This window comes from Amphiura filiformis, chromosome 5, assembly GCF_039555335.1.
Source record: "Amphiura filiformis chromosome 5, Afil_fr2py, whole genome shotgun sequence".
Taxonomy (NCBI): Eukaryota; Metazoa; Echinodermata; class Ophiuroidea; order Amphilepidida; family Amphiuridae; genus Amphiura; species Amphiura filiformis.
In genome coordinates, this window is record NC_092632.1 from 52,752,189 (window position 1) to 52,777,491 (window position 25,303).

Below are 25,303 nucleotides of genomic sequence, written 5' to 3' on the forward strand. Positions count from 1 at the left end.
GTACCGCTAGGATGTACCTCGGTTCCTATCATATATACTGAACCGCTTGTCTTGAGTCACTGAAATTTCAGTGTAGTAATTGGATTCCTTGCCCCAATAATATACATAACTTTTGTTACCAGTGTGTAATTATTTTTTGAGAAAAATGCAAAAATAGTCAAATTTACCACATGGGTGTAGACCGTGTAGTACCCCTTAAATAATATTAATGTTAAATTTTGCTATAATTAAAGCACTTCAAGCTTAGTCTTTCACAGGGCATTTATGTACACCAATGGCCATTACAATGGTGCAAAAAGTAGAAATTCGAAAAATATTGAGGGCGTTGCTGTGGAGCAAATCAATCATTATGGCTTTAATTTTAAAAGTGGTATATATTTTTCACTCACAGTTGGGAAATCCATATCATGAAAAAAAGGTTGATAAACTACTGTAAAATCTTCTCGTTTGTCAAACTGTCCACTGGTGATACTCTCCTCCAACAACCTCTGTAAACATAAAAATTTTTAAAACGGCGTTATCGTTAACATGATAACCAGGCCGGATTTACCTTTTGCTGGCCCCCTGCTGGCCCGCGTCCCACCACTGTAACATAACGTTTTTGTTATGAATTCTTGCTTCAAGTTGCTTGTCGATACGGGGGTGTGGATATAAATGTCTTAAAGTTCAATGTTTTGACACTACCCTCTAGCAATCATTAAGGAAAAAAATCAAATAAAAGATGGCCGTTTCACTGTACCGAACGGTCCTTGTTGAAATTACCCTCAAATCAGTATTATTATACAATATTTATTGCTAATAATAAAATTATAGATTAGATTAGATTTATTATTATCTTTTCACTCATTACATGATACAAGAATAATACATAAGAATAATACATTATAAAGATATAAGGAATAATACATATATAATAAACTATGGAAATGCATAATACAACGATGAGTGAAGGAATTACAGTTGAGGCCCAAAGGCCTGTAGCTCTGTAACCCCTTGGTACAGGCATGGAGGTAGTGGTACAGGTATATGGCATTTACACATGGCAGCAGGTTGGTAGACAACAAAAATGCCGAGTCCAACCAACCAGCTGTCATGTCCATCAATGACATATCCTATGTTAACATTTAAGGAAAAACAAAGAAAATGTTAGTATTTGATTGGTTTTGGGGCGGATATTGACGTTTTTAACGATATTTTCAACAAAATCATAGTCGAGTTAAAAGTCACGACTGTCGATTTTTGCCGACTTCGTTGGACAAGCCTACTTTACTGTAGAATAGCAGCTATAGGTGGAAAATAATAATAGTATATGCAACCATAAACAGAAGTTGTAGGGACCAGAAAAAAGATAGAATACAGTAGAATTCCATTTAAAAGTATTAAGCCTCTTAATGAGAGGATTGTTGACGGAAGAGACGAAAGGAAGACACCCTCCACAAAACATTATTTGGAGTTTAAGCAACTCTATTTCCGACACAGGCGGTTCTTCAAACAAGTATTATTGTAAGACCAATCTATTTTAATATTTTAGTTAAGTGTGTCTTCCTCTCGCCTCTTTCGTCTACAAACACCTCATTTAGGGGCATATATGCTTGTTTTGTATAATTTTATGGTAAATTATATTCATTTACATTCACATCGTTGAATCACTGTCGATCTACTACTAATTGACTATTTGAGCTTATTTACAGGTACTTACTTGGTACTCTTTGTTTATCGCTTTTAATTCGGCTATTTTCTCATTATCGCCCATGGCACATTCACAAAACGCCCTTGTTAAAAATATAATAATAATAATTATTCATGATGCTGAAAATGTAATTTTTATAATATAACTCGGGGAAGGGTTTAATGTTCTATAAAGGAACTAATCAAAGGGCCGTTTATTCACTTTCTTATTGCACATGACACAGTATTATTTTGATTAATGTTCTCCTGTCCTTTTAGTACCCCTGTCACCTCTAAATCCAAGATGGCGTCCAAAATGGTCACCATCTTCACATACTACAATATTTTGGTTATAAAATCCAATAGCAATACGATATCATGACGTAATCGGTGTCATTTGAAAGAAAATTATCGTTTCTATTCATGTTGATACCAAGGTTATTGGGTACAAGAAACTTGACAATGATACATTATGAGCCACAGAAATGTTTTAGTACTATGTAATAAAAATATTATCCTACGCATATTTGATATATTTCCAAAACTAAACTATTAGAGCAAAATTTTTCAGAAAATTGACGTATACCCATATGCAAAGTGTTTGAAACTTACAATTACATATCTTTTGCCAAAGCAGCATTATATATCTTGTCCGATATGCTGAGTTTTTGTTTCTACTCACCAATGAAACAAATCGCAAGGAACACCTGTTATATTTCCAAGTTCATATACGTTGCTGATACCAACTACATTAACGAACATCCTGGGTACCTGTGATAATTAACAACATACCATTACCTCATAATATCATATTATACTATTATACTATATTACACGTTGCCTTGGAACACTCAATTATCAGGGTGAGTACTTGCTTGTTTTTTTATTTAACAATTGCACTGAGATCATTTAGGTTGCGTTCACACAGAGAAACTGCAAAAACTAGCCGGAAGTTGCTTATCTGGTTTATAAGTAAAGGTCCGTTCATACTACGCCGCATTGCTTTGCGGTGCGGTACGTTGCCGTACTGCAAAATACCGCACTGCGGTGTCGCAATAAAGTATCAGTAACACCACATGGTGATTTTTAGACTTTATCATCAGTAATTATGGATAGCTCTTCAGCATTTATATTTCTCACAAAGGTACAGCATTAGAATTACATAACATATAATCGTCAGTCTGTTTTTTGTTTGATTTGTTGTTGCTAATTTTGCATGTTTTTGTTCTTTTGAAGTTGTTATTTTTTTAAAAACTTTTCTGCATCCAGTCCTAACCAGGGCATACCTGCTCAAGTATTTTTATAGCTTCTTCCATGTTGGCAACATACTGCTCCGGATCATAAAGGTCCTTGTCATTGCACCATGAACATAAATCATTACCACCGATGAAGATACTCACAACCTTCCAGTCTGATTCAACATCAACGTTGGGATCATCATATAGTCTAGAAATTAACTTTTCTGCCTGTTCTGGCATAGTTCTAGAAATATGTAAGTTAAGTATAAACATGATTAATATAATTCTTATCATTTCCTGTAGTTGACTAATACTATTAATTCGATTTACCACGAGCAGTTATAATGTCTATAGATGATAGAGAAGACATTAAAGTGGAGACAAAAAGAACTCACGGCATGTGCTATAGCAATAAGCTTGAATATAAAAAGTTCAAGTTTTGAGATATTTTCTCAAAATATCAAGAGCTATCCCAAGAACCACTAAACCAATACTATGCTTGTTTGTACTCATTTTAATACATTTTTCAATTTTCAATTCCAAATTTGATCATGAAAATATACAATTCTGAAGGTTTTGAATTTTGATATTTTTTAAAAAATTTGTCCGCAGACGACAACCGCGTGGAGAGAGTTAAGGGGGTACTACACCATTGGCCAATTTTGTGCATATTTTTGCATTTTTCTCAAAAATTATAACATATTGGTGACAAGTAAGATATGTATATTATAGGGGCAAGGACTACAACTACTGCACTAAAAATGCAGCAACTCAAGGCAAGTAGTTATTGATTTATTGATCAAATACTGGTTTTCCCTCATTTTTGACTGTAACTCCACAACTGTTGTCACTGCTGAAATAAAATTTCCAGTGCAGTAGTTGTAGTCCTTGCCCCTATAATATACATATCTTACTTGTCACCAATGCGCTATAATTTTTGAGAAAAATGCAAAAATAGGCACAAAATTGGGCAGGGTGTAATACCCCCTTAAGATGAACAGAATGTTGGAAGAAATTGTTTCAGAGACATACTGTGATTTTCCTCTTGCATCTGCAACATTTAATCTTGATTGTGGACTGTCAACATCACCAACTCCAATCGAATACCCGTACAGTTCTTGATTATACCTTCGTAGAACGTCTGTAAGAGTGAAATAATGAGCGGGATATATTTACATTTTGTATGTAAGAAATTTTGTATGTAAGAAAGTATGATATAAACGAAGAAGATATACCTAATACAAACGATCTTGCCTAGGTTACTGGATAAGTACCCCATGCGGTATTTAATTTATTATGCGCCCTTTTCATTCAAACTTTGCACAAATGTGTTCGCCACATGTTTAACCGATTAAAAAGTAATGACCATGTGAATGTGATATGACAATGGGGAACAAGAATCACTCTGGATTCACATCAAGTACAATTTTATATATCATCAATCTTTATTCAGCAAAACAGACAAACAAAGAAAGCAATGAAAAACAAAGACTGGACTTACGCCCAGGACAAGTTGGTAGACAAAAGTCATCAACTATGCAGGGCTATGCATGCAACGACGCGAGCAACGAAAAACTATAAACTGGACGAGTGCCAAAGAAGATTAAAGCTGGAGGTGGGGTTGATCAGCAGTGCCCCAGGAAGGATCATGGCGGGCATTCCAAATAGTGTAGCTGGTCAACAGGGAAATTTTGCTGAGGTCTTTTGGCAAAGATCTCGGTGGTTTTGACTTACCAAAAGAAAATATAGTGACCAAACGCTCTTTGGTTTCAGGGGTAACCAACCCACGGGATCCGATTTCGATGCAGGTGATGTTGCATGCATAGCCATTGTCAACAATATCAGAAACTAAGTTCTCATACTTAAGAGTTTTACGCGCATGTGCACTAGAGATATTTTGTTCAAATGGCACAGTTAACTCAATCAAGTGGATAGAGTTCTGGTTTTCATTGACCATGACAATATCGGGACGTAGTTTGGAAATGACAATGTTGACTGGGAGGGTCCCTCCTGTTGTTGTGAACCCAGGCAAGTCGGAGAATATTTTAACATCAGGTGAAGTGGACAAGATGAGTTTCAGTTGTCTCAGGATATGGTGCAGTATGGAATCGTGGCGCCAGGTAAATCTGCCTTGTTTTAAAGAAACAGAACAGGAGTTAAGAACATGCATGAGAGTTTGTTTGTTTCGCATAAATTGCAATTAGTGCTTGATCGTTTGCCCCAGGTTTTGAGATTGCAAAATGTGGGCAGATAGTCAATTGATGCACGCACCGCGAACGATAAAACATTTCTTGGAAGATCAAAAATAATTGAACGCCATGTAAGATCCGCTCCTTCAGCCTCCATGAGTTTGAGGAGATTACCTTGTTGGATCAGAGGTTTGATATACTCCCTCCAGAACATAATGCGATCAGCGTCAATGAGGTCTTTGACTTTCTGTTTTAAGTCAAGCCACTTGATATTTTCACCTTCTTTGACCTCACCGACGTTGACACATTGTTCTTGGGCCTCAGAATATTTATCGTCCCAGCGTTTTATACCGTATCTCACTTTCTTCCTTTTCCAATTTGACTCCCTATCCATTTTGCACTTGAGGGCCTGCACCACGCGATCGTCAGCCTTAATCATGCAACGGGCGTAAGCTGACGTATGGGATTCCAAGTAAATATCTGAAATTCGGGGGAAAGCTAGCCCTTCAGGACTATGTATGAAGGCCGGGGTTGGACCTTTAGATGGGAGGCCCAAGAAAGATTTAACAGTATTAGTATGCATATGATCTAATGATTCCAATTGGGTGGGTGTCAGTAAGTTCATGCACAGTTAACATATATCTTACAGATGGCATAGCATATTGGACATAGACCTTCAATTTGAACTCATCGCGGATGGAGCATGAGCTGATGTTTTCAGACATGCTTTTCATCAAGAATTCATCAAAGAAAAACACGGACATTTAAGAAGCACCATGCCCAGCAAAAGTCACCCTCGGACATGTCGGACGGTCACTTCTTGGAAGGTCATCAAAGTGTCCTGTATCTTCATTCATTCATCCATTCATTCATTCATTCATTCATTCATTCATTCATTCATTCATTCATTCATTCATTCATTCATTCATTCATTCATTCATTCATTCATTTTATCCCCATAATTCACATAAAAATAACAAACTATGCACTTCAATATTAATACATCAAAAGAATCATGGAGTAGATGGACGAAAGGCCCAAAGGTCAGAAGTAGCTATCCCCTTTAACAAAAAAGTTACTTAAACAGAAAACACGAAAAACAACATCAAGAAACAAACAAAAAACTCTGCTCGGTAATTAATCATAGTTTGAAATTCATTGTGTTTTGTGCACGATTCGGAAATGTTTCAGAGAATTAGACTTTTTTTGCAATGAGTTCCATTAAATTGGGACTAGCTTTACGGATCCAAGAATGCTCTGCCACATTTAGTTAAGTTATAGTTATTAGCGTGTCTTGTTTGGTAAACAAACTATTAAATAAGTTTGATAATTCATCAATACTACTTGTACATAAAAACGCCCAATTCTTAATACGTTAGTTGTGATAACAATATGATTTATATAAAGTATAGGTCTAAATAGTATAAGTCCCAATATAGAACCTTGAGGGATACGGCATGTAATGTCTTTCAATTCGGATTCACATGTGTTATAATGTACACATTGTTTCCAGTTCCATAAGTTATTCCAATCATGTTCAGTGCCCCGTAAATCGTCTAATGGGTCATTATGTTGTGCTTTGTAGTATCAAAAGCCTTTGAAAGTTCTAAAAACATACTCCAATAGTATTTATATCCAGCACAATAGTATTTAATCCGTTTCTACCTTCATACCTGTCTTTCCATCTCTGTACGGTTGATTGAGTCACAACTCGACACAATGAACGAAACACATGCTTCTAAAAGGCAAATGAACTGTCCTCTCTGATGTTTGGTTGATTCCACCATCGAAATCCGAGATTGACTGCATTTTGAATGTCTACGTTTCTCATTGCATGTGATGGCTTCTGTAGTTCTTAGGGTCTTTTTATCTTTTCAGTTTCCGTAAGTCTTTTGTTCAGATACGAAAACGCAAGGGATTCAGTAAGTTACTGTAATCTGACTTCATTGTTAACTCTGAAGTACCAATCAGCTTAATAGAGGTGATTGCTTATGTCAATAAAATCGGGAGAGAACAGATTATGTTAACACCAGTGTTTTTAATGGCCTAGCGCCCTCTCGTCTTTAACATTGGTAAATCTATATTAATTTGACAAAATGCATGCCAATCCGAATGACAAAGTCCACTTTTTTCTGTAAAAACGTTGCAAATAAGCCCTAAAATCACAAAAGGTCCGCTTATGAGCCTGTCGAACCCCAAAGCACGTGTGCATGGCCACAGTGTCGCCCTTCCATCAATGTCTGTCTCCCTATTTTGCTTGCTCTTGCCCCCCCCCCCATGATCAGTCTCCCACCTCCCTCCCCAGTCCCTACTCTCTCCTCTCGAGTTCTTCTCTTTCTAGTCTTTCAGTATCTCTCTCTCCTCTCTTTCTTCCTCACCCCTCCCACTCTCACTTGTTCAGTCTCAAGTATTTCCCTCCCTCCCTCCCTCCCTCCCTCTCCGTCCCTTGCGAAATTTATCAGTATGATCCATGACTGAAAATAAGCTCTGCAAAAATAAACATTTAAAATAAACCCGAGCCTTGCATATAGACCCAACCAATTATCAGATTAGCTTGCCAGTGATACGAATGAATAGAATACATTATCTTTGCTCCAATGCAATTCTTTTGTTGTATTTCAATATAAAACATGATTACCAAATCACCACTTGTACGCGCCTCATTGGGAGATATTTGACTATTTTAGACGCTCGTTTCATCGCCAATATGAAAAACTTTTGCTTATAACTTGGCAAATGGTTAGTATATATTTCAATGCAAGACAATTTTTACGAGCCACTTACGTCTAGGCGTAAGTGCATATACACTAAACACAAGTCAATTGAAGCCGTACAATTTACCGCGAATTTAGGACCGTAAAATTTAGACTCTTCTTTTGTCTAGATTAGCACCCAACCGCACATCTCAAGGTTTTATGTAAAAATCTATATAACTTACCAAAACGAAAACTGAAATTCACGAGCTTCAAATTTTCAGTAACTAACAAAAGGCTAGAATAAAAGATTGGCCACACCTGGGAGACTACCACTTCAGAATAACAATGACTTACAAAAACTATTACGGTTACGGAAACAGAAACTGAAAAGATAAAACGACGGTTAGTGTGAATCCAGATTGATTTTTCCCTTTGACATTTATCACATTTTTTATTGTCATTGTTTTGTTGTTGTTTTTTCCGATTAAATAACCATGCGGCAATTATACAGATTTTGATTTGAATGAAAATGGTGTGCGCAATAAAGCAATTACCGCATTGAATATCAACGAACTTATCATTTGTATAGGGGCTACTGCAACTTTTGAAATCCGACCGGACCGACCCTTTACCATTCGAATGCTTGTAACTTCTTTCAACGAGATCGCAGAGCAACAAATGAGGTGCCAAAATTCGCACTTTAAAATTGTATAAAACATGACAAATTGTCAAGTGTTGAATAACGATAACCTTTTGCGACCAGTTTACTTACTTGGTAGTGTAACAACCTCGTCAAGGGTTTCGTCACCCCCAATCCTAGATAAATAAAGAAATTAATAAGAAATGAATAATAACATGAAATTACTGTGTAATATATAATACTCTAATATATAATAATAATGTATTCATAAATATAAGTACATTGATTATTGGTAAAGAGTATCACCATCTAATAATTTGATGAGAATGTCGCCAGACTTTTCAGGCACTTCAAGCACCGAGAATTTTTCGCCATTTTATTTTCTTTGTTTGCAAACATGCATTTTTTACAAACAAATTAAAAAGACCATTTAATTCCTATCATTTAATTTCAAATATGTTGTTTGCGAATTGATGTACCCGACATGAAATAATTCAAGTAAGATGCACAATTTTTTGCCCAATGTAGAAGGAAGTCCACTATGTTGCCTTGTAACAAACAATGCTAACTGTAAGCATAAATTAAATCTTGATCTACTGGCAATTCGTCTTTATCATATTTATGGAAAATTCTACCAACATAGCTGATAGTCCCCGGGCTTCATTCGCTACACCTGGTAGATATTTAGCGTCTGCGCCTTGGCCCGCCTGCAAAAAAAAAAGTTAAACTTTTTAAAAGATGATCGACATTTCGTTTGTAATAACGTGTGTGTTTTGCTTTTGATGATCAATATTATTGATGACTTCAACCCATAGGTTGATTCAATGTAACCCCAGCATGCAGTATGGCACTATGTGCAATGTAATAAAGGAACCATTTCAACACCATTTCACATTCAAATTTATGTACAAAATAAGAACCAGTAGTTTTGATGGAATATTCATCGATATTTTTATGTTTTGAATTGATAATTGGGTAGGGATAATGTTTGTGGATACATTGACACCAAGAAAGTTAAAAAGTCTCATGGTTTTTAAAACAATTATAAACATTTTAAATGTTTGGGAAAAGAAGATGAAACCAGCAAAATGCATGAGCCCAGTGTGATATTTTCTCAAACATGCCGTCCGTGGCTGCAATGTATTCTGGGGTTACATTTAAACAACCTCTGACCTCAACCCTTTCCATTCCGTAAAACAAAAAACGGGTCCCCTACAAGAACATTTTCTTAATACAATAGGGATGACTTTTTAAATCAATTAACAAAGGCTAGTACAAAAGGCTATACTATTTGGGAAGGAGATGATTCAAGAAATTTAAATCCTAACAAGTTGAAGTTAAGTAAATTTAAATCTCTGATGGTATTGCTTCTTTGGGAATTTATATGAAATCCCATGTTCCATGAAATAGTGTAAGCTTGATGAATATAAGCTGTCAGGTGATTACGTGACACACCAATACCAGTCGTGTCTTGTGGTGTTTATGACCCCGGTTTATGACATGACCTTTTTGAAATTAAGCTTCACACACCAGAGAGATTCAAAGACAAAAACAGATATGAAAACTGAAAAGATTAAATAATATGTATACTACTAAAATAATGAGCAAAGTCGGGTGGGGGTGGGGGTGGTGTGGGTGTGTCTGTCTGTCCAGCAATGCATTTCGCCGCGCTTCGACGCATCGATCCGATATTAAGATATGGATAAGCATCGGGAAAACCATGTTGACCGGGTGGTTTTCGAAGAGCCCCCTCAAGGTCAAAGGTCATCTATGAGGGAAAATTTGCCTCAAGTAGATAACATGAAGCAGTCAAGTGTATAAGTCAAGTGCATAAAAAAAAGTACAAATATTTGCCCACCTGCCCAAGCTGTCAGAAATTTCACAACACCTGTGAATACCGCAATGCCTATCCAGAATTCATAGCTGAAAATGATTTCTAATTGTATGTAATAATACTGAGGTCATACAAGGTAAAGGTCATCAAACCGAGGTCATCTAGGGTCAAAGGTTATAAGGGGTCATCGGAGGTCAAACAGTAGCCCTATTGCTATTATGCTGCCAGTGCTCTCACAGTTTCAGTCCCCTCACAGTACTACTAAAATAATGACCGAAGTGTGTGTGGTGGTAACATGTCAAAAAGTTAAAAAGGGTCATCAAGGGTCAAATAGCATCGCTATCAGTTAATCTCCCAAACAAATTGTTCGTTATATAATAAAAACAATCACGTTTCGCCAAATATACAGCACTTTAGTCCATCGCACATCTATGCCTATTATGTAAAGGTAGTGGCCCGATTGTAACACATGATGGGTACTACCTCACATTTCAGCCCATCACCTGAACATTCTTTTATTTGGATTGGAGTTATTTGGATTCTAGATGCAAACATGTGGTTAATGTTGCTCATACTGCCAAAACGAAACATAATTCAGGCCTAAATTTTCCCTGTAGATATGTGAATTATTATAAGCTTCCACCTGGCTCCAAAATCTGCATTTTGATTTTAAAGTATGGGAACGAAACTGTTAATCAGGTCATCCATCATAAATAGGTATTTAGACGCTTACCGTTTGGGAATCCCCTAAAGCCGCAACTACATTAATATCCCCTGGTCGTAGTTGATGAACTGCAAAAAAAAGAGCAGTGAGTTGATACAATAGATTACTATATAAAACAAAGTACAAACGAGTTGTGTTCCACAAGGGTCTGTGACTGGACCGTTGATCCTCCAGTCACCACATTATGGCGCTGTGTTCCACAAGGGTCTGTGACTGGGCCGTTGATCCTTCAGTCACCACATCTTCAATAATGATATTCGTTCATTTTGAACTATATTGTTTGCGCATTCAAGGTACATTCCTTTTAAAACTTGGTAGAACAGTTTCAAAATAATCTCGTCCCAATACTCACTTGCATTAACTCCACATGTCCGCATTTATTTCAAGTTCTGTTTTACTCTTCAAATGTATCTTCAAATGTATCTTCAAAATCTTGCATTTATTTATTTTTTAACTACTCAGGGCACATCACAATACTCAGGGCACATCACAATACTGTCCCAGGAAAATATTGCTATAAATAGAATATGCAATTTACCTGACGTCGGTGGTTCTGCTGACTTAGATGGGTCGCACTTAAACTTAATGTTGACTCCACTTTTCTGGCGTGATCTTGACTAAAAGTGGACAAGACTTTGTTTTAAAAAGACATATAAGCATCATTCATTATTACCATATTAATAATTGGCACTTTTCTGCCGTTGATGGGGTAAAATATATTTGAACATTGATCAAAATAATTATTATATTATTCTTTTATCATTTTTTATCGATGGATATGTTTACCAATTATTATTGTTATGTTTACCCCATTAACGGCAGGAAAATGCGAATTATAAAAATGGTCAGATTGAGTTTTTCCCAACACGATATTATTTATGAGCACAATGTACGTACTTGAACTATTAATTGTTACTTTAATTTGCCTATTCTAGTGATTCCAAACTGGAAAAAGCGTTTTAGTGACATTATTCTGGGCATATTATTCGTTACACAGATCAACGTAAAACAAAAATTACATATTGCCACGGTATATCTGCTACTTCGAACAAAATATATTCGGGTATTATACTTTATTGATAAGTTTGCGTTCGAAGATTTTGGAGAAAGATTGCCAGATTAATGAGACAAAATTAGGACATATTACTTACACCGGTATGATATCGAATATTTGACTTAACATATTTTGAAAGTGTGAATGTTCTGACGTCGTCGCTTAAAATCTTCAAAGTTTCTGGATAGCGCTCCAAAGATCCTAAAAGAGAAACAAGGGATGCCAAATGTATAATGATATTATCATACTATTTTGAACAGTGTTCATAATGAATTAAATTTGTCGTGATTTCCGCTTAGTGTTTAAAGCGAGATTGCCATTCCTCGACTGATTTCCTTTTCACACATGTATAGTTATATATACTTTGGACTCAAACTTTTAAAAAAATTGTCGGAAAAGGTCCATGTTCTCTCCCATTACTCTTCCTTCACACCACCCTAAGCCATACATAAATTCGTAAAATAGATTTTTTTCAAAAAAGAAATTTTGGCAGGGGATGGCCTCGAACCCATGCCGCACCCTACCGCTATCATAGATAACGAACTAACTTTAAATACCGGTATACTAACCGTGTACCAATGCGCTAGACGACTCGGCCATCGATTCTTAAGTATCCATCTTAATTTGAAGCATGATGCAGTCATGCCTACAGTAGAATTCACCACGACCTTTGCAGGACTTAAACCCCATAAAAGCTATTAAACCAAGATAACACTAATTGAAAACAGCTCAACTGATTAAATCAGATCTTCTCTGGTTGTGCACATGTGTCTGTTTTATCTGTGCGGTATCGCAATGAGCTGGTATTATAGTTTCAGTTGGGTAACCGATTATAAAGGAAACGCAAGATAGCAATGGTATGTGGCCTTTGTTCACGAAATGAGACAATGGTCTGCTTATTGTTAACCAGCATTCTTGAAAATGAGCAACATAATGATTGTTGACTTAACACGGTTTGGAAATAATTTCTTCATATTTTTTGGTGTTATCTGTCGTTTACATATCCTTCCTAAAACACAAGTGCGAATACTTCCAAACACCTAAATTAGCTAAAAATTTAGGACATGTTACAAAACTAGATTACCAATTCCAATGAAAGAAATCCTATTAGTTTCACTTCAACGCACTTCTCTGGTGTTGCATATTACCAAGTTTTAAGGTGTATTTGGGACGAAAATAATTCCCCGTTTAGTCTCTACATAATCATAATATGACCGATTTTTTGCGCGATTGCACGAACAAGTATACGTAATTCTTGGCAACACTGATTACTATTGATTGACTACAGTGTATATCTACGCTGGGCTATTTTCACGAGCTACTCCCGCCAAGGCTGGAGTACTTATACACCCAACGCAAGTCAATTGAAGCCGTACAATTTATCGCGAATTTACGACCGTAAAATTTAGACACTTCTTTTGTCTAGATTAGCATCAACCCCGGGGCATCAACCCTCTCATCTCACGTTTCTCATGTCAGAAATTAACATAACTCCCGAAACCGAAACAGAAGTTATCTTCGTTCAACTTTTCTGTAGTCAACAAAATACTAGAATTAAAGGATTGTTCACACGTACCCAGGAGGGGGAAAGTGCATAGGAACAATGCCGGGAACTACGTCACGCTATTGTTCGACTAAGGCTACATCATTTTTAACGCATGCGTGTTCGTCAACACATCTTTAGTCTCCTCCACCTTCGCAACACGGTACGTGGAGTGACTGGAATCACACTGACGGCGGAGGAGAATACTAGCTGGTCAGACAATTTAATTCTATCAAGCATAATACCTGAACAAACACCGTCATTTGATCGATTTACTACAGAATATATTGTATACACAAAATATAATTTTAAAATTGTAAACCTGTTAACTTATATATTTGTGTACTAAAGTATAAGGACACGTGAATAAAATCATGTAGAAGACAAAATGGCCGCTAATCCGCCTATTGTCTAGACCTAGGCTACATCTTCCGGTTTGGTTATGTAACCTAGGATGCTTATCCCTTCGTATCGATCCCTGACGTACCATGCTAACACTTCAAAATAACAATGAGATCCGAAACCGAAACCGGAAACAGAAAAGATAAAACGCCAGGTAAGTAACTTGCCCTATCATTTGTTATAATGCACCAACTGTGTCATCTTATATGTCCTATGAGTTATAGAGGTTGTGCATGGAAGCTCATGAAATTATTGATTGGCTCCAAACAAGGATTTGAACCGGTGTCCTTCACCGTAATCATGGTGCAGTAGGCCCCTACAGTCCATTCAATCAAATATTGTCTAGGCCCCTACAGTCCATTCAATCAAATATTGTCATCAACGATTTGATCGTAGCATATTTGTTATGTGTGTGAGACGAACTCTCGCGGTAGATTGCAATCATGCTTTTGTTGAATGCATTTGAGTAGTCCGCCATATTTACGGTATGAAACGTCATATGCCTTTTATTGTGAATTAGTAATAGCATCTATTATTATATTGCATCGATGATAAGGAACAAAGAAAAAAGGGTGGTATTACTGATCAATATGCATGGTTACAATGTTCAAACACCCCTTATTGTAAATAGATTATCCCATCAAAAGTTTCAAGTCATTAGGAATATTCGCCTGGACCCAGATATCTTGCTGTAAATCGGTCAAAATTGAATAAAAGTACACGGAAAAATATTTTTTCATCGCTTTACTAATAATTTCTGTTAGGTCTAACAGTGTTTAGCAACTTTCCTTTCATGGCTTTTTGCCAAAGTGAAAACTTTTCGAAATCATAAAAACCGGGTGTCTAAGTTAATTGGACAGACAGTAGTGCCAACCATTTTTTCTTGTACAGACGTTCCGGGTTTTTACCTTTTATATAAAAAGACCATTTATTTCAGAAGTTTATTTCAGACAATGAAAGATTACATTACCGTAAAAACGAAACAGTAATCTTTGTCGGGTTCTATGTAATTTTACATGGAATTTTCACCATGTTTTCAGTCTTCATTTCTAATAAATTAAAACAAAATATTTTGGCGTATATAAAATTAAAATTATTTACTCCGCCTTCTAAACCACATCAACTGTACCATGATCGGATATCACGAATCGTTCTTATATGATGTACAGTAAATATTCATATATTCTGTTATACATAGGATGCTTCAGTTGTTATACACAAAATATTTCATTGAAAACCCTCCCACTCGGCTATTTCAAAAGGGTAATCAGGCTTCCTTAGTATGTGCAATAAATTAACATTCTTATTCTAAAAGCATTTTAGTAAACACTTGGATTTTGGCGAACACTGCTGTGTCTCCCCTTAAAGGAAAAGTGTTTGAGGTCAAATGTTGTCTGGCATGTACCCAGCTTATCTGTGTTTTCTATAATGCAGCATTTTGATAAGAACTGGTATTTTCAGGGTATAGACGCGGTATTGTTGGTTGAAGCAGTCAAAATATCGATTTTCAATATCTAAATCAATATATTATTGAAAAATAACGCTTTGATGTTTAGCAAAAGTTCATTCTACAAATCATACACTTTGAAAACTTCCTTGATTTATTGTTGTTAATGAGTTATGTACGTTTTACAAAAGTGTTGTTGTTCCAGCCCTCTTTACAACATAACTCAAGAACCACAAGACCTATAAAAGTATATCTGTGATATTTGAATTCTTCTACACACTCGCTATGAAATGAGCAATGCAATTTTTGTCAAAGCTCATTACCATTCGCAAGATAATGTGAACTACCAAATTGCAACAGTTTAAAATAGCTGCTAACCTTAATACAAGAAACTGCCATGTAATAAAGATTGTATACAATCTCGACTTTTGTACAAACTGACCCAAAACTAAACTACCCAAATTATATTGACCTCACCCAAAACTAAACTATCCAAATTATTGATCTCTCGCGAAGTTCTCGGCAACATACCACATCATTACCATGATTACTTCATTATCAAGTGCCAATATGTATCGAAAATTATAGTAAAGCCTTGCCAGGTTGTATTGTACGCCAACCAATTCGATTAATAAATAATTGACACTTTAAAGGAAAACATGATCACACTATATCGTATATTGTATGCATATCTATATCTGGTAAGGTTCCTATTTTTCATTATAGTCATTTGAATGTATAATAAACAAAATTAATATGCCAACATAAAGCTTACATAACTAGTACGGAACACCAAGAAAAAGTAGTAGTTTCGTACGCTGCATTAACTCTGGTTCAACCATGCCGGGTTCAACTGCCACTGCCATATGTGTGTATTAAATACATACAAAATATGCATGTGTGTACTACGGACATTCAGCATGTTCGGTGATGCGGATATATGCTCTATTATATTTAATATAGTACCGATAATAATCAAATTCAGATACTGTGCAGGGGCCAGTGCCTTTATTTGCCACAATACTTTTTGTGGTATATGGCAAACATGCACCTATTAACGGAATAATTTTTCTGATTTCACTAAGTGATAACCTTGTTTGTACACAACAAGTGTCATGAATTATTTGAATTATAGCCTACATGAGATTTTATTAGGTTTTCCATGTAGATACATACAAGCTTCTTATTATGTCGACTGTAATTGTTCAAATACAGCAGTTCATTAATCAAAGATAATTACTCACCTGGTGGTGCACAAGTACAGGCGATCAAACTCAGAACAAATGCGAGTAAAACAACTTGTTTTTCCATACTAGATAAGCTTATTTGTATCAGAAATCTAAGAGCGGTTCTTGTCTGCGTCAATGGCGTAACGAGACTTCCACAATATAGAAAGCTATAGAGGGGGCAGCCTTAGACAAACTTAGGGCTGCACGACTAAGTTGTCAATAGTCTATTGTGTCCTCAACTGTTACGAGTCGTACTGACTCAAGGCCAAAATCACCTTTTACCCAAATTCACACGAATGCACAACGCAAATACACCGACTGGTTGATTAAGCTAACAAAATCTAAGTCTATAATTGAAAGTAAAGTATGATTGGTACATACTCGTAAACAATTGCATATACATACATGAGAGCTTTTGTTACACGCCATTTCAAAAGATCACAGCGTGAAAAACCAAAACATATGCAAAATATATACAAGAAACAATTGAAAAACAAAAGAAAAATGAAGCAAGCAAAATTATGTTTGCGGAAACAGGTGGGTTTTGAGGCCTTTTTTAAAGGCAGAGACTGTTTGAGCACTTCGCACAGATGACGGTAAATTGTTCCAGATCAGAGGTGCATTGTAGGTAAATGCCTTGTCGGCAGCGGATTTAAAAGTCCAACTGCGTATGATCGGCACATTCAAACGTGTGCGATCTGAGGCGGATCTAAGGCCCTCGCGAGGATTCTTAAGTTCCAGATATGATGACAGGTATTCTGGTCCAATGCCGGCAAGGCATTTAAAAACATACAGCATGGCTTTGAATGTTATTCTATCCTCTACAGACAACCAGTGGAGCTGATGTAAAAGCGGCGATACATGGTCCCTTTTCTTCGCACAAAAGATGATTTTTGCAGCCCAGTTTTGGAGGGTCTGAAGGCGAGCGATATCAGTCGTGTTGGCACCCATGAGGAGAACATTGCCATAATCAAGCCTGGATAAGATAAGTGAGCGGATAATGTCATTACTAGTATCAAAGTCCAAGAATCGTCTAATGCGAGAGATATTGCGAAGGTGGAATGAAACACTGCGTGTGAGTGAAGAAATTTGGTTACGCATGGTCATGCAGTTATCAAAGATAACTCCAAGATTTCGGACTGTTTCCGATGGTTCAATGGCCTCACTTCCAATTTGGAGTGTGACAGCAGGCATCTGGTTCTTAACATGAGATGAAGCGGCGATGAAGAATTCAGTCTTCTCACGATTGAGTTGAAGCATATTGCACGTCATCCATGATTGAATGTCACCAATGCATGATGTAAGAGAGGAGAGTGCACGATCAATGGACGACTGACATGCCGGGTCAAAGTTGGTATACAGTTGCACGTCATCTGCATAAAGATGGTAAGAAAGGCGGTGTTCGCGTATGATTCTTCCAATTGGGATGGTGTAGATGCTGAAGGATATGGGACCAACAATTGACCCCTGAGGCAGACCGTAGTCGAGGGCACACTTCGCTGATTGGCAACCATTTACACATACACTGGTGGTTCGTCCGCTGAAATATGATTTCATCCACTGAAGGGCTGTGCCACTGATACCAAGTTCTTGATGCATTCGCTGAAAAAGGATGTTATGGTTGACCGTGTCAAAGGCGGCACTCAAGTCTAATAACACAAGGAAGACCCCTTGTCGATGATGAAGAGATGTCATAATATCATCTTTGACCTTTAATAATGCCGTCTCTGTGCTATGTGCTGCACGATACGCCGATTGCAGTGGCTCGCCCAAATTATTATCTTGCATTATGTTTGGTAATGCTGTTTACAACAATTCTCTCAATAACCTTAGATAGGAACTTAATGTTCGATACAGGTCTATAGTTCTTTAAAATGTTCCTATCAAGAGATGATTTCTTAATCAACGGACCTATGATGGCATGTTTTAAAGTGTCCGGGAACACACCTGTAGATAAAGACAATTTGACAATTTTGGTAATGGCATTGACAAAAACCTCACAGTTGCTTTTCAGAAACCAAGTGGGTACTGAATCTAGAATACAATATTTAGCTGCAAATCCATTAATAATCTTCATAACATCATCAGCACTAACTTGATCAAACTCAGAAAGAGTACATGAAACATGACTTTGATACACATTTACACGCAAATCATTGACACTGTTTCTTTGCTGCTCCAGACCTTCCTGGATCTTATCAACTTTTTCTTTGAAAAATGTAGCAAAGTTGTCACATAAAGTTGGTAGAGAGTCATGAGATGGAAGAATCTTATTATTGTTATTCAAAAGGCTATTTACAGTTCTGAACATTGATTTTGAGTCAGCATCTTTCAACTTGCCTTGTAGATAAACCTTCTTAGCATTCACAATCATGGTATTTACGAGCTCCAGTTGTTCAAGGTAGAGTTGGTGGTGTACCTCAAGACATGTTTTCCGCCACTGTTTCTCATACCTACGGCCGACTCTCCTTGCCTCATGGATCTCGTTGTTATACCATGGTTGATGAATACGACTGCTACGGGTTTTCTTTATAACAGGAGCATGTTTATCTACAGTGGCAGATAGAGCATTTTCAAAGTTAATGGTGACACTATTTACATCATCTTCAGAAATCAAGTTCTCACACTTCATTGTTGACCAAAAGTCATTTTTGAAAGCATCCAAGTCGATGTTCTTGAAATTCCTGAACGTGATTTCCTCCTTCTGGACTTCTGGTCTCGGAACTTTGAGTTTACAGTAGATGATGTGATGATCAGAACCCATCCTTGGACCTATCGACCAGCTTGCAACAAGGTTCTCCTCTTGTCGTGAGAGTATCAAGTCGAGGGTGTTACCATCCCTGTGGGTGGGACCGACGATGTGTTGCTGCAGGTTAACTCCTTCCACCGATGACAAGAAGTGACTAGCATCATACTTGTCAGGTTTATTTACATGTATGTTAAAATCTCCAACATATATGACCTTGCCAGACAATGTGTTGATGTACATTAAAAATTCGTCAAACTCGGTAAGGAATTGTCTGGTGGTAAACTTGTTCACTTTAGATGGAGTTGGCCTATACACAGCAACAAAGTTGGTCTTTCTAACATTGTCAAGTATGATGGCATGTTCAAATGAGATGGAGTCAAATGTCTTGGGTAAAAGTTGGAATTTTTGAGACTTGTGATGCACGATACCAATACCGCCATGGTTATCATTTGGCCGGGGAACATTGATAAAGTCATAACCGGGAGGGACAAGTTCTCCGATGGCAACTTGATCAGAGTCAACACTTAGCCATGTCTCTGTCAGGAACATAGCATCTATGCGGCGGGCTAAAACAATATCATGACAAGTTGTAGTTTTTTTTCTTATACCTCTTGCATTCCAGTGGCCTCTTGCATTCCAGTGGCATATACAATAAAATCACACAATCACAATTTTAATTTATCAGTACTTAACCAGCAGTCTTCTTGTTGGTGATCATAAAGTTCTTGCAATGTTCTGAACATGATGTATAATATCCTTATTCTCTTGTCCTGCGTAAATCAGCGAAGTCCATTGTAGAATTGAACTTATAGATATCCTTATATCTTATAGATATAGCGAGTAAAACCCTCACACAAAAATGGCGTTGCTTTCTCCAAACACTTATCTCCTTGCACTGCGTTCCTTAAACGTTCCCTAAATCTCCTCCCGCCGTTCTCCAATCACTTAACTCCTTGTGCCGTTATCCTAACACTTAACTCCTTGCGCAGATCTCCAAACACTTAACTCCATCGGGCAACATACTTCTTTAACACTGCTCCACTGTATTTGACAGATGTGTTGTTTTATAAACCAGACTCCAGTAATTTGACAGAAGAACTTTATCCTTTAATGAGGAAGAGCACCTTTGTGTACTCGAAATCTCCTTCGTTGCTGTATTAAAATAGCACATTACTGGCTATTATACTGCATGGTTTAAATTTACCTCTTTTTAACTGAAATTAATCATGTGAAGAGATTCATCAGGTTTGGAGTTTTCATATACAAGAGTGATTAGTATCCCACCATCCTTTGTGCTGGTGGTAACACAGCTCCATCCCTTGGGGTCTTGAGGAAAGGGTCATACACGTGACTTAAATTGTAGGCCTTCCCAGCAAACACAAAACGTTTTCGACATCATTCGCAAGAGGTTATAAAAGGTTGTCAGAAAACGTTTAAATGTCGGGTTATATAAAGGGTACATTAATGGTATAAAACGTTTTCATAACATTAAATAACATTTGTTGGTAATTTACTGCACAGCAAACACAAATGTTTTACAGAAAACATTTAAATGTCGGGTTATATAAAGGGTATAAAACATTTTAATAACATTTTTGAAAACTTGGTACAAATCATTCTAAACAGAATGTTATTTTGGGGTTGAAAAAATATTTTGCCAACAATGTTTGCCCAAAATATTTATAATAACGTTTTTAAAATGTTTTCACGACCTTTATATAACCCGACATTTAAATGTTCTTAAAACGTTTTGTAAAAAACATTTTAAGAACATTTCTGTGTTTGCTGGATGCAAATATTTTAACATAATGTTATTTCAATGTTGACAAAATATTTGGCCAAAAATGTTTGCAAAAATAGTTTACAATGACATTTCGAAAACATTTTAAAAATATTGTTGTAGTGTGTTTTCATACAAAACGTTTTAAAACGATTTCATGACCTTTATATAACCCGACATTTTAATGTTATTAAAATGTTTTTACCTAAACCAAAACCCAAAATATAACTTATTTAAAACGTTTTAAAAACGTGTTTGTGTTTGCTGGGTTACCATTGCTTTTGTTCTTACCACAATATACTTTCTTACCACAACATACTTCTCGTTCAGGGGCAAGATATGTACAGTGGCGTACCGTGGCCGCCCCTACCCCGGGGGGCTGAAGAAAATTCAATTTTGCGGCCCCTTCCTCAACAGCCCGAAAAGGTTGACCCAATTTTTTTCTCGGTCGTTTGAAAAAGTGAAGAGCTCAAGCACCCTAAAAGCATCACATTTTGATGTATAGTACCATTTAAAAAAAATTTCCGCCCTTTTTTATTTACTTATTCTTTTTGCCGCCCCCTTCGTTTTTGCTGCCCCTGTTTTGGCCGCCCCTTCCTTTTGGCCGCCCCCTGCTATTACCCGGGGGGCTAGCGCCCCAAAGCCCCCCCAAATACGCGCATGATGTAGACAATTAATTGTTTGGCGCAGCTAAGGGCAGCCCAGTGTCTCCAATCACAGCTAATTTGTTATTCTGTACATGGAATTCTTAGAAGAGCAAGCCATCGCTACAGCGCCCTTGAATTGTAAGCCTAGGCTGTGGAAGAGGTATGTCGACGACAACCTTACAGACCACCTCAATAACACTGATCCAACAGACATCATTAAGTTTGCCTGTGAAAAGGCCCAGCATACTGCAGTTACTGTCCTTTTCCTATACACAATACACAGTGCTCTCACCATTGACGCGTGACCTCTACAAATGATGTATGTTGGAAGAATGGACACTTGCCTAGTTAACATCACGGTGTGAAAAAGAACCAGTCAATATTTAATTTATTCTCCAAACTTCTAGCAAATATATTTCTCTAACATGACCTAAAATTACAGCTAGGTTAGATGTTCAGAAATGGTCGCACTTTTGTAAAATATGAGTGAGGGCAAAGCATAGCTAGCTCATAGCTAGCCAACTCCCCGTGTTAATTGAATGGAGATTTGACCGAAAATATTGAAATATATTGGTAACGGCCCGCTCCGTTCTGAAGGATGCCACACCGTTCTGAAGGATCCGATTTAATCAGTTGAGCTGTTTCAATGAGTGTTATCTTGGTTTAATAGCTTTTAATGGGGTTTAAGTCCTGCAAAGGTCGAGATGAATTCTACTGTAGACATGACTGCATCATGGTTTTTAGACACACCCATCGTCAGAAAAGAGGATGGTTCAGTCTACCGCAAGGCTACACAGACCAGTATCTCAACTTTAGCTCCCACCACCCAATATATCACAAGCTGGGTGTTGTACGCACATTACTGGATAGAATGGACAAGATCGTTACAGAAACTGAAGACAGACAAAAAGAGGAAGACAATATCAAGAAAGCATTGACGATATGTGGCTACCCTGAGTGGACTATATTGACACTGTAAAAAGAAGATCAGGGACAAACTTTCCAAATCCACCAAAACCAAACATCCTACTCAGCAAACCAAGGGACTTGTAGTTATTAAAGGAAGGTATGGCTGAGAGAGCCAATCAGGTCGTCGGCAGAGTGCTAGACTATCGTAAGTGACATTTTTGGCCAATTTGAGATGTTGACGAATTATGGAAGGCCATTATAAAAACACGCATTGTAAACCAGGTTTTAAGTTTCAAAATTGCTTAATTATTTTTAATGTGTCACTTACGATAGTCTTGCACGCCAATTTTGTTTTTCCATCTGCTGCAAGACCATCGTATGTGACACATACGCTACTTTCTTGGATCTAAACAACAAAATCACGGAATGCTATACCATCGTAAGTGCACAACAGTTTCTAACACATCACTGACTGTGACGCTTTCGGCTGCAGGCTAAGTTATAGCTCCCATGACTGGTAATAGAGACGACAAATCCAGTGTTTTTATTCTTGGATTCAGTAATAAATCTTGAGAGATAACATTAGGGCAAAATGTGTCTTTCTATTGTAAATATTATGTGCCGAAATAAATTCACAGTTGTAAAGTAACATAAAATGACAGATACTGGAAATTTGAGCCGATATTACGAATATCCTAATTTAGCAGTCAATGCTTCACTATCGTATGTGGCACATACGATAGTGTTGCACTCTACACTAATTTCTATTTGAGTGCAACACTATCGTATGTGGCACATACGATAGTGTTGCACTCTACACTAATTTCTATTTGAGTGCAACACTATCGTATGTGGCACTTACGACATCTTAATCAGTAAATAATTCATCTATTTTTTAACTTTAACACCATTTGTTATAGTTTATATTATTAAAATTAAATTGTTTTGCATTCCCATATCATTTTATGACTACTTGGACACAAACGGCTAAGCTAAATACAAATATGCTCCTCCTGTAAAACTGTCCAAACGGTGCTTAAAAAGCATAACATCCGAAAGACAAAAAATCGACCCATTAGACAAAACTGACCGTACCTACGAGATTCCTTGCAAATATATATGCACATACGTTGGCGAGACCGGCCGGAAGTTGAACGCCCGGCTTACGGAACATCTAAAAGAAACGGATAAATTGGAAAGGGACAAAAAGAACTTTACGCGCCAGTCCAGAATAGAGTCAGTTACAGAACAAAGCAAGTCAGCCATAGCAGATCATGCCATTCAACAGAACTATATAATTATTATTTTAATCAGATGTGATCAGACGAGTAATTTGATAGGTCTCTCAACAAGATCGGGGCATTTTCAATTTTTTACCCCTGCATGACATTTCGTGACCGGGTTTCGTGACCTCTAGCGGTCACCGAGTGTTTAGCTGCTTTAGAAGTCCCAAAGGGGAAAAGAAAACAAATCCTAGACACTGCCTCCAAAACAGCTCTGAGAGCCAGCTACGTCATCTGGCTATGCAGAAATACAAAGGCATTCAGACAGATAGAGTTTATACCAACACCATCGATATGCACTGGGGGAATGGTGAAGGTTGAGCTCATAAACCGGTTAACCCGCCAAAGTCTGGTCCTAAGTCCAGAGACCCCAGTGCACACTATCATGACTATACTGTGAAAATAGGCTTCGATGGTGACAATGTTGATGTTTTACCAACAACTATTCCTCAACAACACTTTTCGTAGCTATACACTAGTCCTGCCTGTTGCCTTACATCATCCCGGGTGGACCGTTGCAACGGTGTGGCACTTGCTAGTGTAACTTAAAGACCCATTCAGTGATCCCAGCGCAAGTGTACAAAAATTAATATTGTTTAGAAATTGCTTAAAAGTGAAGGATAAGTCATTCAAATTGTCATTTGGTATTTTTCAAATGACAAATTTGGCAAAAAACGAAGAAAACAGCAGTACTGACGAAGTTGAAGCCCCATTCAAATACATGTAGCTAATTTAGATACTGTCAGTATCTAAATTACAGATTCGTGTAAAATGTCTTATTTTGTCTTAAATACACAGCTTTCGGCTGAACCACTCGCAGGCTATGTTAGCACATCTATGACAATGACAAAGGTACCAAAATCTTAATTTTGATGAGTTTTACGATCGTCGGATGAGCAAATCACTGAATGGGCCTTTAAGTAGAAGCTGATTTTGTTTGTTTGTTAGTTAAACTGCAACAAGGTGATTTTTACAATTTTGTCATCTTCCAGAGAACTACAACAGGAGTGCTCATCTAAAAAGGTTTCCATGCCAATTTTTTCGGTCCACCATAACAACTTACCCTAAATATCCAAATTGATGAAAATTGCATATTTGTGTTCTAAAGACACAAAACTAGATTCCTTTTTCTCAAATTTTTGAACTTTTTCTTTATTTTAAAAATATGGGTAAAAAAAGGTCAAAATTTGTCTTTTTTTTTCGATTTTGACAAATTTTTGGATATTTATAGGATATCTGAGAAAATTGAATCTAGTTTTGTGTCTTTAGAA

At 37.0% G+C, this 25,303-nt stretch overlaps 1 protein-coding gene across 1 annotated transcript; it reads right to left on the bottom strand.

The window, feature by feature from the left end:
- Positions 1-347: 347 nt before the first annotated feature.
- Positions 348-16,934, bottom strand: LOC140151683 (phospholipase B1, membrane-associated-like). The gene is made up of 11 exons (XM_072174019.1): positions 16,680-16,934; positions 12,171-12,244; positions 11,528-11,606; positions 10,999-11,057; positions 9,071-9,138; positions 8,564-8,607; positions 3,939-4,047; positions 2,955-3,150; positions 2,351-2,439; positions 1,700-1,772; positions 348-488 (listed from the first exon to the last, which is right to left on the bottom strand). Exons 1-11 carry the CDS (start codon positions 16,744-16,746, stop codon positions 348-350), a joined length of 999 nt encoding a protein of 332 aa, XP_072030120.1. The 5' UTR covers positions 16,747-16,934.
- Positions 16,935-25,303: the final 8,369 nt, after the last annotated feature.

Coding starts and splice junctions, on each gene's coding strand:
- LOC140151683 (XM_072174019.1), bottom strand. CDS start 16,746: ATGGAAAAACAAGTTGTTTTACTCGCATTTGTTCTGAGTTTGATCGCC. Junction 4,048..8,563: donor CGAGGTTGTTACACTACCAA/GTAAGTAAACTG, acceptor TCACTCTTACAG/ACGTTCTACGAAGGTATAAT. Junction 489..1,699: donor CGATAAACAAAGAGTACCAA/GTAAGTACCTGT, acceptor TTATGTTTACAG/AGGTTGTTGGAGGAGAGTAT.